The sequence below is a fragment of the Macaca fascicularis genome, chromosome 15 (genome assembly GCF_037993035.2).
Source record: "Macaca fascicularis isolate 582-1 chromosome 15, T2T-MFA8v1.1".
Lineage (NCBI taxonomy): Eukaryota > Metazoa > Chordata > Mammalia > Primates > Cercopithecidae > Macaca > Macaca fascicularis.
Genome location: NC_088389.1, coordinates 105,770,963 through 105,788,965, shown reverse-complemented (window position 1 = coordinate 105,788,965; position 18,003 = coordinate 105,770,963). Strand labels below are relative to the sequence as shown.

General features: G+C 40.2%; 1 protein-coding gene across 13 annotated transcripts in view; it reads left to right on the top strand.

The window, feature by feature from the left end:
* Positions 1-10,735, top strand: part of NMRK1 (nicotinamide riboside kinase 1) — a 28,112-nt gene extending 17,377 nt beyond the window's left edge. For 6 of the 13 annotated variants that reach the window (XM_074017684.1, XM_074017681.1, XM_074017679.1 and 3 more), the window contains 5 exons: positions 1,917-2,064; positions 2,147-2,218; positions 2,842-2,948; positions 5,095-5,178; positions 10,368-10,735. In XM_074017684.1, coding sequence (XP_073873785.1) covers positions 1,934-2,064; positions 2,147-2,218; positions 2,842-2,948; positions 5,095-5,178; positions 10,368-10,387 — 414 coding nt within the window. In that variant the 5' untranslated portion in view covers positions 1,917-1,933 and the 3' untranslated portion in view covers positions 10,388-10,735. Of the gene's footprint in view, positions 1-1,916; positions 2,065-2,146; positions 2,219-2,821; positions 2,949-5,094; positions 5,179-10,367 lie in introns of all 13 variants that reach the window. The other 7 variants (XM_074017689.1, XM_074017688.1, XM_074017685.1 and 4 more) reach the window with 2 other exon arrangements.
* Positions 10,736-18,003: the final 7,268 nt, after the last annotated feature.

Genomic DNA, 18,003 nt, shown 5'->3' with positions numbered 1-18,003 from the left:
TGACCCCCTCTTCCCACAATGGACCAACTTCCCCCGCAACACAGCATCAGCAGGGCCTAGCAGGAAGCAGAGCATCCGCCCCCACCTGAACCTGCAAGCTATACAGGAACAGGGTGACTGCCTGCAAAAGAGGATTAAATAGGATCTACAGCCTTATAACACAGGATCTAAAATGTCCTGGACACAACTGAGAATCACTTGTTATACCAAGAACCAAAAAAGTTTCAACTTGACCAAGAAAAATGAATCAATAGACACCAATACCATGATGACACAGATGTTGAAATTATCTGACAAAGAATTTAAAGCAGCGTTATTAAAAGGCTTTAAACATAGTATTGCAAACAGGCTTGAAACAAGTGAAAACCTAGAATGCCTCAGTAAAGAAATAGAAGATTTGAAAAAAGAACCAGATGGAAATTTTAGAATGGAAAAAATACATTAATCAAAATTTGAAAACTCACTGGATTGGCTCAGTAGCAGAGTAAGTACGACAGAGAAAATAATTAGTGAACTTAAAGACAGAACAATACAAATTATTCTCAACAGAGAGAGAATAGACTGAAAATAAATGAATAAAAATGTGGAACAATAATGAAAGATCTAATATTCATATCTTTGAAGTCTCAGGAGAAAGTGTGGGACTAAAAAAGTATTCGAAGAGGTAATGGTTTAAAAAACAAAAAAAACTGGCCGGGTGCGGTGGCTCAAGCCTGTAATCCCAGCACTTTGGGAGGCCGAGACGGGTGGATCACAAGGTCAGGAGATCGAGACCATCCTGCCTAACACGGTGAAACCCCATCTCTACTAAAAAATACAAAAAACTAGCCGGGCAAGGTGGCTGGTGCGAGATCCGGCCACTGCACTCCAGCCTGGGCAACAGAGCGAGACTCCGTCTCAAAAAAAAAAAAAAAACTTCTCAAATTTGGTTTAAGACATAAAACTTCAAGAATCTGAGCAATCCCCAGATTAACTAAGTCTGATAAAACAGATTACAAATTCCAAAAGCAAAAAAGGTAATATCACTGTAAACCCTACAGACATTAAAGAGATAAAAGGATATTATGAACACTCATTATACAAATAAGTTTGAAAAGTTAGGTGAAATTGACAATTTCCTAGAAAGACATCACTTACCAAAACTAACACCAGAACAAAGAAAAAAAAAAACCTTAATAGTCCTATGTCTGTTAAATAAATTAATCCATCATTGAAAAACCTTCCGCTAAAAAACACTCTTAAGTGCTGTTGGCTCAATTAAGTAGTTCTGGAGTGGAGCTGAGAATTTGCCTTTCTGACAAGTTCCCAGGTGATGCTAATACTACTGGTTTAAGTACCATATTTTAAAAGCTATAGGCTACTTCTCTAAAATCACGATTAGCTCGAGAAGTATGTACATTTTAGAGTGTGACAGTGACACATTTGTGTTCTTTACAAATAGTCTGACTTTTAGTTATTTATCTAGAAGAGCTCTTTGCTGATTAAATATCTTAACTCTTTGCCAAGGACATTACAGATATTTCCCCCCATGAGTCATGTATCTTTCGAACTTATCTGTAGATATTTCATCTTCTAAAAATTTTACATTTTTGTGTAGTCAGGAGAGAATCAAAGTTATAAGTAAAGCAAGGTTAGCCATGGGTTTCTGATTGTCAGAGCTGGTATTAGGGACGCAGGAGTTCACTGTACTTTACTTTTTTGTATGTTTGAAATTTTCCATAATAAAAACGTTTCACTCTGGTTTATCAGTATTAGAGTTTCAAAGTGTCATCTAAAATATTTGTTATTAGGAGTTTTGAAGGGAAATAAAATGCTGGTCTATATGTTTACAGAATCCTGGATATATGCATCACAAAAAGTCACATCACAAAATGTTTTGCTATATTGATTGCATATTTTTGTGTGTTTGTTTGAAGTGCTTGAAGCTCTTAACATGGAAAAAATGATGTCAACCATTTCCTGCTGGATGGAAAGTGCAAGACGCTCTGTGGTATCAACAGACCGGGAAAGTGCTGAGGAAATTCCCATTTTAATCATCGAAGGTTTTCTTCTTTTTAATTATAAGTAAGCATCTCCACTCTAATATTGGCACTGAGTGAATGGGGGGAAGAAAAACCCTTGTGAACTAAGTATGCTGTTATTTTAGGCCCCTTGACACTATATGGAATAGAAGCTATTTCCTGACTATTCCATATGAAGAATGTAAAAGGAGGAGGAGGTAAGTTGTGAAATCATCTTTGTGAGTTGTAATTCAAAACAAAAAATTTAGAAGAAAAATGAGGACAGCAACATTATTGAGCAATGTCATTTTTCAGACACAGGAAGGCTTAACTCTTCTTTATAAAAGGAGCAAAACCTTTTTCCATAAATGGTCATCCACACAGAGTAATGCAAATTACTTTCTAAGAAAAGGGCCTTATATCAAGCTTTTGGCTCATTTCTCCTAAATCCTCAAACAAAACAAGCCCATGATGATTATGATTTTAATGTGAGTGAGCCTGTTCTGCCACAGCTACAGAGAACACCAATTAGTTCAAAGCTTAATCCAACATAGTGGTCTCTCCATCATTATTTACACTATTTGTCTCTTAATTCTCTTATAAAGCACTAGAAGGAAAAAGGATAATTAAGAATGATAGTCAGTGGATTACAAAATTAATTTTAGGATCAGAGAACTAAATCCACATTACTACTGTCTTTCTAACTGCCACTGAGTTAAAACATGTAGCACACTGTTTAGATTCAGCCTCTGAGTGATTTCTCCATTATCCTGACCATTCATATTTTACTTTATCAATTGTGTGTTTCTGTCAACATAAAGTTTCCTACGTGTTTTGATAGTACAAGGGTCTATGAGCCTCCAGACTCTCCGGGATACTTTGATGGCCATGTGTGGCCCATGTATCTAAAGCACAGACAAGAAATGCAAGACATCACATGGGAAGTTGGTAAGTGCCTTTTCTCCCTCTGTTCAAAAAGTCCCCCTTTTACTTGTCATTTGCCTCAAAGTATAGAAAAGAAAGGACTCATAGAAAAGTATAAAGGGACACTTAAGCAAGAACACTCTGGGCTTCTCCTCTTCCATAGCTGGTTCTCCTGGTTTCTGTTTCTCTCTGTGGCTCTCATCAGCCTCTGGATGGTTATTCATTCAACCAGTATTGAATGAATGCCTTCTGGTGCTACCCTGGAGATGGTGAAGGGAATAAGGCAGACCCAGCCCCTGCTGTCATGCAGGTGACATTCTATCGTGGAAACAGGTGCTAGAGACACCAGCCTGTCCTTTCCAGCTGCTGTAAGTTCTGTGACACCAAGCTCTAGAGGACTGCCGAGATCCCAGTAGTCATGGAAGGCTTCCTTGAGGAAGTCACATTTAACCAAACTTTGATGAGTTTAACTGAACAAAGGAGATGGACTGGGGAATAGAAGATCACCCCAGAAAGTGGGTATGGCACACGAAAGGACCAGGGGACAGGAAGGAATGAGAAGCCCCTGAAAGAAAGCTGGTGTGGAGAAAACTTTCTGGTAAAGAAAACCAAGGAAGCAGATTGATGCTGGTGATACAGGCAGGGTCCAGACCCTATAAGGCCAATAGTCTAGGTAAGGACTTTGATCATTATTCTCGGAGAAGTGGGAAGCTCTCTAGAGAGAAGTTTTAAACAAGGACATGATTGATACAAATTCTTTTTAGTTAAGACCCCTCTGGCTGTGTGGAGAATGGAGGAGGATAGATTTATAGGGTGTGATGTTAGACGCCTGCACTCAGTAGAAATGGGTGATAGAACAGCTATGGAGGGGGCGGGAAGATGACAGATGCCTCAGCAACTGACGGATGTTAGAAAAAAGTGAAGGCATTGCAGACCTGTAAGGGAGGAATGCATGTCTGTTTTGCATATAATAAGGTTGAGGTGCCTGGGAGACATATGTAGCAATTTGGAGGTAAGCATCCGGATCTGTGGGCTTGAGCTAAGAACAGATCACTGGAATAGGGCACTCGATGCAGAGAAGATGGCAGAAGGCTGTTCTATAAGACAAAGGAGTTAGAACTGATGTATGCTTTTCACAATAAAGGGGACTTGTCCGTGTTGTGAGAAGCCTGTTGGCCTCCAGGATAGGTAGCTATGTCAGAGCCGTGTGGAATGCATACGGAGTGTATCCCCAGGGCCGATGCTGAGATTCTGGCTGCACCTTGTCCACCTTGGACCATTGGTTGCAAGAACATCCTCTTGCTTCCCTTCTCTCCCTTTTACCTAAAATGCAAATCTAATCAGGCTCTTGCCCTGCTTGAATACCTTGAGACGTCTCCAGATCTTTGAGATACAATCCAAACAGCCAGACATCAAGGCCTCTAATGACTGAGGTACTGAGGTACAGTCTTGCGCTAGAATCTCATCTCATGTTGTTACCAGAGCTTCCCCCTATTCTAGCCATTCCAAATGGTGCATCATTGCTCTTGCCTCTCCCTGCTATTTTCTGACCAGAAGGCCCTTTCCTTCCTTTAACCTAGACAACATCTACTTTTTCTCCAAAACTGCTTATGCCAGTTTTATTAAAAATACATCTTTTCTCTGATAGCTGAAAACACACACACACACACACACACACACACACACATACATACATACATATTTTCTGAGCCTGGTGAATTCTGAGTTAGTACATATGTTGCAGATCCCAGACCGCTGCATGGTTTAAGAAGCTTCCCAGGTGATCCTCATGTCTAAGTATGTTGAAGAATTACTCCTTAAGTGACCCTTTTGGGTGAACACCTTCAGTGCATCAAAAGTGCCATATGCAGAACACCACTTACTTTCTTCTGTTTCATTCCTCTTTTCTTCTTTCTTTCTCTTCTCTTTTAATTAAATAATTTTCACATAAGCCAGTGTGGATTTATCTGTAACAATCCAGCATTTTTGACCTATTATACCTGGCTAGTATCTATTTCTTTCTTCAATCACTATTAATTTTCTTTTAAGTTATGGTCCTGGGTGCCTTGGTTAAACCTATTGGCATTAAAAGAGACGTTGGGTGCCAAAGTAAACATTGTATATTAATAAGCCTGTTAGCATTTGAACCGCTCTCTTTTCCCCTTCATAGTGTACCTAGATGGAACAAAATCTGAAGAGGACCTCTTTTTGCAAGTATATGAAGATCTAATACAAGAACTAGCAAAGCAAAAGTGTAAGTATTGTGCTAACAAAGTGGAAGGTAGAGGAGAAACAGCCAGGAAAATAGTTCATTACATATGAAAGGATGGAATACCAGAATGCTAATGTAGGAGTGATTGTGCTCATCCATTCTTTGCTTTGAGGATAATTCAGAATCAGAAATTCTGGGGGGAAGGTTTCGAGACTCAATTAGTTTGTCTGTCTGTTTTTAGGGGTGAAACCATGTACCCTTTGTTACATCTCTTAATGCTATTTATGTGATTTACTTAAAAATGTTTAGTAGATGGTTGTACCAAATGGGACTGGAAGTATCCTTTGGGCAGAGTATAATTAAAATGCTGATGATTTTGTTTTAGTATGTCCAGAGCTCCCCGTTTCTTTTATTCCCTTAAAGATTTCCATAAAATTTCTACTTTCCAAATACCTCAAAGATAAACAAAAGATTTTAAAAAGTATTTTGAAGTGTTTATTTAAGGTTTTCATATTGGACAGCACTTTCTGCAAGTGCCAGAGATTTGCCTAAATATGGCTTCAGCAGAAAGACAGTACAGGGGTAATGGTGGCTTCAGACCCAGCTGGATTAACCCGTTTAATCCACTGTTGGAACTCTAAGCTAGTAGGAGTTATTTATATCCTAACGCTCAAGGTCATCACCAAGGTCTGGTTTTTCACACAAAAAAATTTGCAACCTCCAACATTAATGGGTTAAGGAACTCAAATAAGGTCCTCAGGACTCTGCTTCTATTCTACTTTCTACTTAGGGTTTATTTTGAAGTCAGGCTCTCCACTGACCTGATGTCTGTTGATAACAACATCCTTCTAGGTCCATCAGTCCCAGTGTGAAAAGATACCTTTTTCAAGATTTGACCACGAGTTGATAAATGTTGGAGCTGGGTATTGAGTACAAGGAGGTTCATATTTATTCTCACTTCTTCTGCATAAATTTGAAGTTCTTTATCTTAAATCATTTTCTAAAAAGCAGTGTTCTGTTGTAGCCCAGATGATTGGTCCTGCTGGACCACATGACTTGCCAAAGCGATCGTTATGGCCAGAGAGATGGCATACTCTGATTGGCGAGGTCTGGATCACGTAACCCATCTTGTAATTGAACACCCCACCTAAGACCTTCTGATTTTAAAAATTTCTCTGGCCAGGTGCAGTGGCTTATGTTTGTAATCCCAGCACTTTGGGAGGCTAAATTGGGAGGATTGCTTGAGGCCAGCAAGGCTTGGTCTTGAGACCAAGACCAGCCTGAGCAACATAGTGAGAGAGACTCTGTTTCTACAAAAATTAAAATTTTTAAAAAATTAGCTGCCAGGCGTGGTGGCTCACACCTGTAATCCCAGCACTTTGGGAGGCCGAGGCAGGTGGATCACGAAGTCCGGAGATCAAGACCATCCTGGCCAACATGGTGAAACCCCATCTCTACTAAAATACAAAAAATTAGCCGGATGTGGTAGTGTGCACCTGTAGTCCCAGCTACTCAGGAGACTGAGGCAGGGGAATCTCTTCAACTCAGGGGGCAGAGGTTGCAGTAAGCTGAGACTGCGCCACTGCACTCCAGCCTGGTGACAGAGTGAGACTCTGTCTCAAAAAAAAACAAAACAACAACAACAAAAAAAACTAGTGGGGCATAGTAGCACACGCCTATAATCTCAGCTACTCAGGAAATTGAGGTGGGAGGATTGCTTGAGCCCAGGAGGTCAAGGCTGCAGTAAGCCATGATTGTGCCATTGCACTCCAGCCTGGGAGACAGACAGCCCTATCTCTGAAAATTAAAAACTTAAAAATTTCCCAAAGAGAAAGCAGGGCAGGAGGTAGAAACCAGAAGAAGAAGGTCGAAAAAACATGCTGGAAGGACAGAACTGTAGATCTAGCTATTGTTATATTTGAACTATTTGAATTAAAAGAATTTCCATGGCTAACACCGGCAAAATGCAATCATCAACTGGCTCAGAGAAGACAGTATGACTCACTCCAGCAGTGAAGAACATTATATGTTTTTTTGGTGAGAGGCAACTGCCCTAATCCAAATGTTATCCTTCCTCAGTAAGAGACTGAACCCAACTAGGCAGCTCATTGATCCTAAATATTGTTGATTTCAGGATCAGCCCATCATATAGGCATGAACCCATTTGAAGGAATTTCAGGACCATTTTAAATTTTCTTCTTGCAAAGAATTTAGAATCTTTGCCAGATATGCCCGCCCACTCCTGCCGTCTGTTACTTTGATGAAAGTCAGGCCTCCTATAATGAATCTCAGAGCACCAACGTGAGTGGATATAGAGGGTGTGGGGTGAAGGGAAGGGCTCAGCCTTCATAAATGATAGCACATGAGCCAGAGCCACTTCTCTGAGAGTTACTGGCCCCCCTTTCTGTCCCTAATGAGGCACTTCCAGAAGTGTTTCAGCTGTTGGACACCTGTAGCTCTTTGTCTTCTCAGCGATGGCCAGTGCTTGGGTCCAACTTTCCTTTATGACTAAGTCATACACTGGAGTTTGGCCTTATGATCTACCTACTGATAAAGATGAAAGTAGCCTTGGTCATGTAGCTCAGGTAAATTGCAACCAGTTCTATTCCCAATTGAGCCTTCACCATCTGTTCCAAGGCCCAAATACAGCTGGCATGTTTTGACAGGTGCTGCTAGCCCACAAGAAAGTGCATTTCGCAATGTTGTGATGCCCCTCCTCTTTCCTTCCCTACATCCTAGAGGCAGGCAGGAAAGTATTTAGCTATGCCATTTGAGGCTTCTAGATATTAGATAAAGTTAAAAAAAAAAAAAACTTAAAAGAGGGATAAAAACAGAAATCCATCAGCTTTTCTTACCTCTAACATTTGTGCTGTTTTTTCTCAGTTACATAAATAAGTTACTGTTTTATTTCTAGTAACCTATTACCTTTCCTGGTGCTTCCATCCACAGTAACCTGGCAAAGCTGTCCTGAAGGTACCCTCAGTGTAACCTGGTTTAACCCTGAGTATGACACACACTGAGCCAGCTAGGGAGACCTTTCCTGTTTCCAGTGACTGATCTTCAGGGTTTTTTTTTTTTTTCTCACATCTCATAAACTTGTTTAGCTAATTTTTCAGTCTTAAGTACATAAAATCATAATTATGATAAAGTAATAATAATGAAGGGGAAACAAGAAAGACTGAGTTTAATTGTTAATGAAACAATAAATTATTCAGCAGAGTAAGGGAATGGAGTTATACATTTAATTTCATCCTTATTTAAATCCAAAGTGTGAGGCAAAATTTAATCATTTCCTTATTCTTACTAAAACAAAGTAGTCTAGCCACCAGGAACATTCAAACTCCCTTTAAAAACATTTATTTTCACCTCATTATAAAAGCATATTATTTTTAAAGGTTTTTTATTTTATTTATTTATTTATTTATTTTTATTTTTTTGATATGGAGTCTTTTTTCCATCTTTTTTTTTTTTTTTTTTTTTTTTGAGACAGAGTCTCGCTCTGTCACCCAGGCTGGAGTGCAGTGGCGCTATCTCGGCTCACTGCAACCTCCGCCTCCCGGGTTCATCTCATTCTCCTGCCTCAGCCTCCCGAGTAGCTGGGACCACAGGGGCCCTCCACCACGCCTGGCTAATTTTTTATTTTTTTTTAGTAGAGACGGGGTTTCACCATGTTAGCCAGGATGGTCTTGATCTCCTGACCTCATGATCTGCCCGCCTCAGCCTCCCAAAGTGCTGGGATTACAGGCGTGAGCCACCGCACCCGGCTGATATTGAATCTTGTTCTGTCGCCCAGGCTGGAATGCAGTGGCGTGATCTTAGCTCACTGCAGTCTCCACCTTCTGGGTTCAGGCGAATCTCCTACCTCAGCCTCCCGAGTAGCTGGGATTACACGTATGCACCACCACGCCCTGCTAATTTTTGTATTTTTGTCAAGACGTGGTTTCATATGTTGGCTAGGCTGGTCTTGAACTCTTGACCTCAGGTAATCTGCCTGCCTTGGCCTCCCATAGTGCTGGGATTACAGGCATGAGCCACCACACCCTGCCTTGTTAAATGTTTATTATAAAGCAAAAGGGAGCAAGTAATTACCTGTGTTCTCTCCAGTCATTAGTGTTAACATTTTAATGAGTACACATCCAGTCTTTTTACTGTTCACATCAATCTCTCCTTTACAAGACTGCAAGGGCAGTGTAGTTAATCAGCCATGCTTATCTCTGTTTTTAAATTAGTATTTAATTTTTATGTAGCTTTATAGAGTTCATTATATAATGAAACTAGGTAGCTCTTCCAGTTAAAAACAAAAATCAAGGCTGAGTTCTGTTTTGTACACGGAAGAGAAATATAAGACTTGACATTGACCTTTTAGTAGAGAAGAAAGATGTCACATGTCTAGTTTCAAATCAAAGGAATAAGAAGTTGCAAAATAAAATTTAATTATCAGATGTTTGCATTGTTCTCATTAAATTTAAAGCATGATCTCATTATAAAATTATAGTATAATTATCTAGGACAGTAGTCCAAATTAACATAAGATCACTTAACCATTTCCCAATTGTTGTCTATTTACTGTTGTTACAGGTGTTTCACATGGGTAAATCACATGCTATAACAAAATATCTACATGTATTCTATGTTGGTTTTCTTCTTTTTGAATTATATCCCTGGAGTAAATTCCCAGAAGTGTCACTTGTGTAGTCAAAGGATGTAATCATTTTTACATTTCACATATTTCAAAAATGAAATACTACACTAAAAAATGTGTGCTCTCCAATATGAGCTGTGTAATAAGAATGTGGTAGGTTTATCATTGAATTTCTATGCCAAATCAAGTATTCCATGGGCTTCCTTCGTTTAAGAAAAGGGATTAAAGGTAATAATACTTTCCCCACATCAAGGGTAACACTCCAAAACAAGGATTATACTGCAGACAGCTACCCTTTGTGGGTTTATTCTAGTCTTCAAACTATTTCATTCCCTGAAGTCAAGGATTACTATACCAATTACAAGTGATTTTGGATATCTATCTGATATTTTCAGGCATGCTTCAAATTTAATGCAGGGATTAAAAGAATGGGACTTGGACTCAATTTAGTTCTTTACAGGAAACCAGCATTTTTGGCTCCAGAATCCCCGTAATTTAAACATCCTTAGATTTACTGTTGTTGATGTAAAGATTTAATAAAATGAGAATTGGAATTCTCCATTAATTTCTTTTTATGTTTATTCCCAAGGTTTGCAAGTGACAGCATAAAGACGGAATGCAGCAAATCCTTCCTGAAGTGAATTAGGAAACTCAAAGGAGTAATTTAAGAACCTTAACCAAGATACAAGGTGTACTGTGGTACAATGACAGCCATTGTTTCATATGTTTGATTTTTATTGCACATGGTTTTCCCAACATGTGGAACAGTAAATATCCATGCCAATGGACAGGACTCTAGCTTAGCAAGTTGCTCCCTCTCCAGGAAGCACATAGATATAGCAGAGCTCACAGTGAGTCAGAGAGTCTCCACTTTTTGAACATAGCTCTAAAATGATGATTGTCAAACTTTTCTAACTGGAGCTCAGAGTAAGAAATAAAGATTACATCACAATCCAATATATGTAGAATTCATTGTATGTGTATTTGTGTGTCTGTAGGTGTGTATATGTGTGTGTGATACATACATACATCAAGTATCATAGGACATTGACCTTATATATTCTGCACTGTGATGTTTTTCCATCTTTAATTTCAAAAAATATATTGATCACAACCACAATTTGGAAAATGTTGCTCCATACCATCCCATACCACACTCACCACCTGCAAATAATAGCATTACTAGGAGCTGCAGTCACAATGAATAAATCAACAATTTGCTACAAGATCTAGGATTATTTATGTATTTTGGTAGGGGTGTGTGTGTGTGTATGTGTGTGTGTGTGTGTGTGTGTTTGCATGTATCTAATACCATTGTATCTCATTGTTGAGACTTTATTACAAATAGGGTTTCTGGGTTTTTTCCCCCCACTCCTGGTTCATTTTGTTTTTGTCAAACCAGTGGTCTAAAATCACAGAAATAAGCAGTTACTTCAATCATGTGGAATCCAGGGGACCTATCTTTGGAAAGCACAGGAAGGAGGTCTGAACTGTGTGATCTCTTGAGGCTGCTTTCAATGCTGGAATTTAAATTATGTACTGGACAATCTTTTGCTTATTCATAACAAAAATATTACAGACAACCATCTCAATTTTCTTTTTTTTATACTTTAAGTTCTAGGGTACATGTACACCATGTGCAGGTTTGATACGTAGGTATACATGTGCCATGTTGGTTTGCTGCACCCATCAACACGTCATTTACATTAGGTATTTCTCCTAATGCTACCCTTCCCCCAGCCCCCAACCCCCGACAGAGCCCAGTGTGTGATGTTCCCAGCCCTGTGTCCAAGTGATCTCACGGTTCAATTCCCACCTCTGAATGAGAACATGTGGTGTTTGGTTTTCTATCTTTGTGATAGTTTGCTGAGAATGATGGTTTCCGGCTTCATCCAAGTCCCTGTAAAGGACATGAACTCATCCTTTTTTATGGCTGCATAGTATTCCATTGTGTATATGTGCCATATTTTCTTAAGCAAGTGTATCACTGATGTACATCTGGGTTGGTTCCAAGTCCTTCCTATTGTGAATAGTGCCACAATAAACATAAGTGTGCATGTGTCTTTATAGTAGCATGATTTATAATCCTTTGGGTATATACCCAGTAATGGGATCACTGGGTCAAATGGTATTTCTAGTTCTAGATCCTTGAGGAATTGCCACACTGTCTTTCACAATGGTTGAACTAGTTTACCCTCCCACCAACAGTGTAAAAGCATTCCTATTTCTCCACATCCTCTCCAGCATCTGCTGTTTCCTGACTTTTTAACAATCGCCATTCTAACTGGTGTGAGATGGTATCTCATTGTGGTTTTGATTTGCATTTATCTGATGACCAGTGATGATGAGCATTTTTTCACGTGTCTTGGCTGCATAGATGTCTTCTTTTGAGAAGTATCTGTTCATATCCATTGCCCACTTTTTGACGAGGTTGTTTTTTTCTTGTAAATTTGTTTGAGTTCTTTGTAGATCTGGATATTAGCCCTTTGTCAGATGGGTAGATTGCAAAATTTTCTCCCATTCTGTAGGTTGCCTGTTCACTCTGATGGTAGTTTCTTTTGCCGTGCAGAAGCTCTTTAGTTTAGTTAGATCCCATTTATCTATTTTGGCTTTTGTTGCCATTGCTTTTGGTGTTTTAGTCATGAAGTCCTTGCCCATGCCTATGTCCTGAATGGTATTGCCTAGGTTTTCTTCTGTGGTTTTTATGGTTTCAGGTCTAACATTTAAGTCTTTAAACCATCTTGAATTAATTTTTGTGTAAGGTGTAAGGAAGGGATCCAGTTTCAGCATTCTACACATGGCTAGCCAATTTTCCCAGCACCATTTATTAAATAGGGAATCCTTTCCCCATTTCTTGTTTTTGTCAGGTTTGTCAAAGATCAGATGGTTGTAGATGTGTAGTGTTATTTCTGAGGCTTCTGTTCTGTTCCATTGGTCTATATCTCTGTTTTGGTACCAGTACCATGCTGTTTTGGTTACTGTAACTGCAGAATAGTTTGAAGTCAGGTAGCATGATGCCTCCAGCTTTTTTCTTTTTGCTTAGGATTGTCTTGGCAATGCAGGCTCTGTTTTGGTTCCACATGAACTTTAAAGTAGTTTTTTCCAATTTTGTGAAGAAAGTCATTGGTAGCTTGACGGGGATAGCAATGAATCTATAAATTATCTTGGGCAGTACGGCCATTTTTACTATAATGATTCTTCCTATCAATGAGCATGGAATGTTCTTCCATTTGTGTCTTCTTTTATTTCATTGAGCAGTGGTTTGTAGTTCTCCTTGAAGAGGTCCTTCACATCCCTGTAAGTTGCATTCCTAGGTATTTTTTTCTCTTTGTAGCAATTGTGAATGGGAATTCACATATGACTTGGCTCTCTGTCTGTTATTGGTGTATAGGAATGCTAGTGACTTTTGCACATTGATTTTGTATCCTGAGACTTTGCTGAAGTTGCTTATCAGCTTAAGGAGATTTTGGGCTGAGACGATGGGGTTTTCTAAACATACAATCATGTCATCTACTAACAGGAACAATTTGACTTCCTCATTTCCTAATTGAATACCCTTTATTTCTTTCTCTTGCCTGATTGCCCTGGCCAGAACTTCCAACACTATGTTGAATAGGAGTGGTGAGAGAGGGCATCCTTGTCTTGTGCAGGTTTTCAAAGGGAATGCTTCCAGTTTTTGCCTATTCAGTATGATATTGGCTGTGGGTCTGTCATAAATAGCCCTTATTATGTTGAGATACGTTCCATCAATACCTAGTTTATTGAGTGTTTTTAGCATGAAGGGCTGTTGAATTTTGTTGAAGGCCTTTTCTGCATCTATTGAGATAATCATGTGGTTTTTGTCGTTGGTTCTGTTTATGTGATGGATTACGTTTATTTATTTGTGTGTGTTGAACCAGCCTTGCATCCCAGGGATGAAGCTGACTTTGAGACAGTCTCACTCTGTGGCCAGGCTGGAGTTTGGTGGCATGATCTCGGCTCACTGCAATCTCTGCCTACTGGGTTCAAGCAATTCTCCTGCCTCAGCCTCCCAAGTAACTGGAACTACAGGCGCGCGCTACCGTGCCCAGTTAATCTTTGCATTTTTGGTAGAGACGGGGTTTCAGGATGGTCTCTATCTCCTGGCCTAGTGATACACCAGCCTTGGCCTCCCAAAGTGCTGGAATTAGAGGTGTGAGCCACCACGCCCAGCCAACTATCTCAATCCTTAAAATATATTGTTACATTAGCCATTCTCTACAGACTCAGTAAGCTCTCATTATTTCTTTATTTCTAACTAGCTTGCACTCACTTGGTGATGACTGGACAATTCTTTGGCTCCCACACACTACAAAAAATACAAATAAAAACAAAACCCAGGTTCAAATTACAGTTCATCCGCTCAGTAGCTATGACTTCAATCAAGCCATTTAAAGTCTTGGTTTTCTCTTTTTAAGATGGGGGATATCAACAGTATTTAGAATGGATATAGGGTAGAATAAGGATAAAGTTCAAATATTTTAATGTGGCCTCCAAGGCTTTCTCTGATCTGGCTTCTGTGTACCTCTCTATCCTTATTTCCCATCAGAACTGGGTCATATAGTCACTTCTCCCTGCAAGGGAGGCTGGGAAGATGTCATGATAGTTTCAGACCAATTGTGATTCTGCCTTGGGATGTTGCCACTGAACAATATCAAGGATCTTTTAGTGAGGAAATAGGAAAGCCACTGAAGATGCCTACCACAGCCTTTTTCTGCATACCTTCCCTGGCCATGATTGTATCAAGTTTGGGTTGCTGTAATTTGTGTTATTAACACATTAGGAGGGTTTTGTTTTGTCTTATTAGGATAAAAATAGAGTGTCGATATGATTATTAAACTTCACTTCTAAGAATTTCTGAGATGCCCTCTTCTCCCCCTCCCTGCTACAGAGGCATGGCCCTGCTGATTGAGAATCATCAGTTTTCTCCCCATTTCAGCATATGAAGGTCAGAGAAAATATCTTTATCTTGCAAAAAAAAAAAAAAGCATTAAAAAGGAAAACATTCCAGTAATTTTGGGAAGAAATAAGTATATTTTTGCTCACTTGTATCAGTGAGAAATAAATAGGAATTTGAAATAAGAATACCAGTGCTTCATTTCTGCATGCACTGATCATATTACAGTTACTCTTTATTACAGGAGTTACTGGTGGTACTGTTATCTATTTAGAAAGATACAATACATATTTGACAAGGAGCAAATCTGCTGAAGTCTTCACTTTCTGTGCATAAATAACCCCAGTTCCTTTAAGATGAGTTTGCTGTAGGAAGGCTTCATCGTGTTTAGTATTAAACATGAGTTTGATTTCAAAGGTTTGGAAGACACACAGACTATTACACTAAAGGATGAGATTCAAGCCAATAGTTTAAGTATATGCTTGTGATATATGACAGTCACAAAATGTTGAGGTATTAGTCCAACACTCTATATCTCAATATTGAAATTGAAAGTAAAGCTGTCCACAATCCTGACATCATACAAGCATGCACACATACATTTTTCATTTTAGACAAAGAATGGCAGAAAAGTAGCCTGCTAGAATACATCATCTCTCCTTCCCTATTTTAAGGGAGCAAATCAAGGAGCCTGGAAAGGCAAGAGTTGTGTCAGGGCAAAATGAAGCTTTCTGTTCCGCACCTTTGGAGCCTAGTCAAGGATGCAAGCCAGCTCATGAGGTTATCCATGGGGTAAGGAACAGTGGTGAGGTCCTGGAGCTCCATGCCACCATCTGGCCGTGTTGACCTGTGGTTTGTGACTCTAGCTGTCCTTTCAATATGCCATCAATGGTGGGGAGTTCAGAAAAAGCAGGTTGAGTGCAGTGCTCTTGCCTGTAATCCCAGTACTTTGGGAGGCCAAGGCAGGTGGATCACCTGAGGCCAGGAGTTCAAGAACAGCCTGTCCAATATGGTGAAACTCCATCTCTACTAAATATACAAAAATTAGCCAGGCCTGATGACGTGCACCTGTAGTCCCAGCTACTCAGGAGGCTGAAACAAGAGAATTGCTTGAACTGGGGAGGCGGAGGTTGCAGTGAACCGAGATTGTCACTGCACTCCAACCTGGGCAACAGAGTGAGATACCGTCTCAAAAAATAAAAAGAAAGAAAGAAAAAAAAAAAAAAGATTATGGTAGAAGTGAGCTATGTGACTTTTTAGGCCAGATCATAAAAGGTGATACAGCTGAAAAGATATGCAAAAGGCAGAAAAGGCATTACTCTCCTGTGCACACACAGAAATAGATGAAAATTGCAATAGCAGCTTTTGGGCTCTAATCAGGGTAGCATGACATGCAGATAAGAGAACATCAAAAGCAAAACTTCTTACCACAGTGAGCATATCTGATTCTTGCTCACGAGCCCAGAAATGCAAAAGTAGAGACATAGTAATATGTTCCTGGAAAAGTTCGGTTGTCTTCTTCAAGATCAGAAATAAAGACTAGGCTGGGTGTGCAGGAAGCTGAGATGAGAGAATTGCTTGAGCCCAGGAGGTCGAGGCTGCAGTGAGCCGTGCTTGCGCCACTGCACTCCAGCCTGGGTGACAGAGCAAGACTCTGTCTCAAAAATGAAAAAAAAAAAAGATAAAGAAATAGAGACTAGGCTGGTTGTGGTGGCTCGTACCTGTAATTCCAGGGTTTGGGAGGCTGGGGTGGGAGGATCACTTGAGGCTAGGAGTTTGAGACTAGCCTGGCAATATAGTGAGACCCCATCCCTACAAAACAATTAAAAATTAGCCACCCATGCTGCCTCGTGTCTGTAGTCCTAGCTACATGGGAGGCTGAGGCAGGAGGATCACTGGAGCCCAGGAATTTGAGGCTGCAGTGAGGTACAATTGCACCATTGCACTCCAGCCTAGGTGACAGTGACCTTGTCTCTGAAAAAAAAAGTGAGAAACTAAAACTCATACAAAGAAGTCCTATTGACTCTTCCTGTCAAGCTCGCACAAGCAGATTCCTGGAACTTCCTGCATATAGCAGTGTTTTCCCAACCTTAGCATGTGTCAGAATCACTTGGAGAGCTTGTTAAAAAGTAGATTGCTAGTCCCCAATGCCAGAGTTTCTGATTCAGTACGTTCGGGATAGGGCCCTAAAATTTGCATTTCTAGCATGTTTCTAGGTGATGCTGATATTGATTACCCAGGGACCACACTTTCGGAATTCCGGCTCTATAGTGGACAAATAGCAGCTTCCAGGCCCTGAAGGGCCCACACTGAATTGTTATTTGGATACTAAAAGCCTGAAATTATCAGCCCCTTAAATATTGCAGAATCGCTCTTATACCAGTTATTGATTTTACTGACATTTAGTTCCAAATTCTCCCCTTTTGCCTCATCTGTGAAAATGAATCCGGGCCCTTTAAATATTTTTCTTTTGCCAAGCGGCATAATGTTGAGCATTGTCAGTAGAAGGCACTGGAGAGACACTGCAGGAGGGAAAGGTTTTGACTTTTGTTTCCTGTGTGCTGGCTTGCCAGGTGACTGCAGCAAGCATGACTTCCCCAGTTTTCAGTTCCTGCAGTGCAGGGCAGAGAGCAGCACCCCAGGGCCAGCCGCTGCAGTGGAGCCCCTATAGAGAAACACCTCCCCGTGAGCAGCCTGTCCATGGCACCCCAGAGGGCAGATTTCCCCAAAATTCCAGAGAATAGATTTCCAGCAAATTATGCCAACATGGCACCAGAGCTACTTTCTTTAGTGCCCTCTCTAACAAGGTCTGGCTCTCCTTCCTACCAAGGCTCTTCTTTTGGTGGCTGTTACTTTTTTTTTGGAGACAGAGTCTTCACTCTGTCACCCGGGCTGGAGTGCAGTAGCACAATCTTCACTCACTGCAATCTCCGCCTCCCAGGTTCAAGCGATTCTCCTGCCTCAGCGATTCTCCTCCTCCCAAGTAGCTGGGATTACAGACATGCGCCACCACACCCGGCTAATTTTGGTATGTTTAGTAGAGACAAGGTTTCACCATGTTGACTAGGCTGGTCTTGAACTCCTGACCTCGGGTAATCCACCCGCCTCAACCTCCCAAAGTGCTAGGATTACAGGCATGAGCCACTGCACCCGGCCAGCTGTTCTTTTATCTCTTCTTAGAGTTCCCTCTTTACTTCTTACTAGCCAATCCTTTGTTTATATTTTATATAATATTTAATTATATTTATTTATTAAATTGTTTATGTGTATCTATATATTGTATTTTTGTTATATATTTTCTACAGCCCTT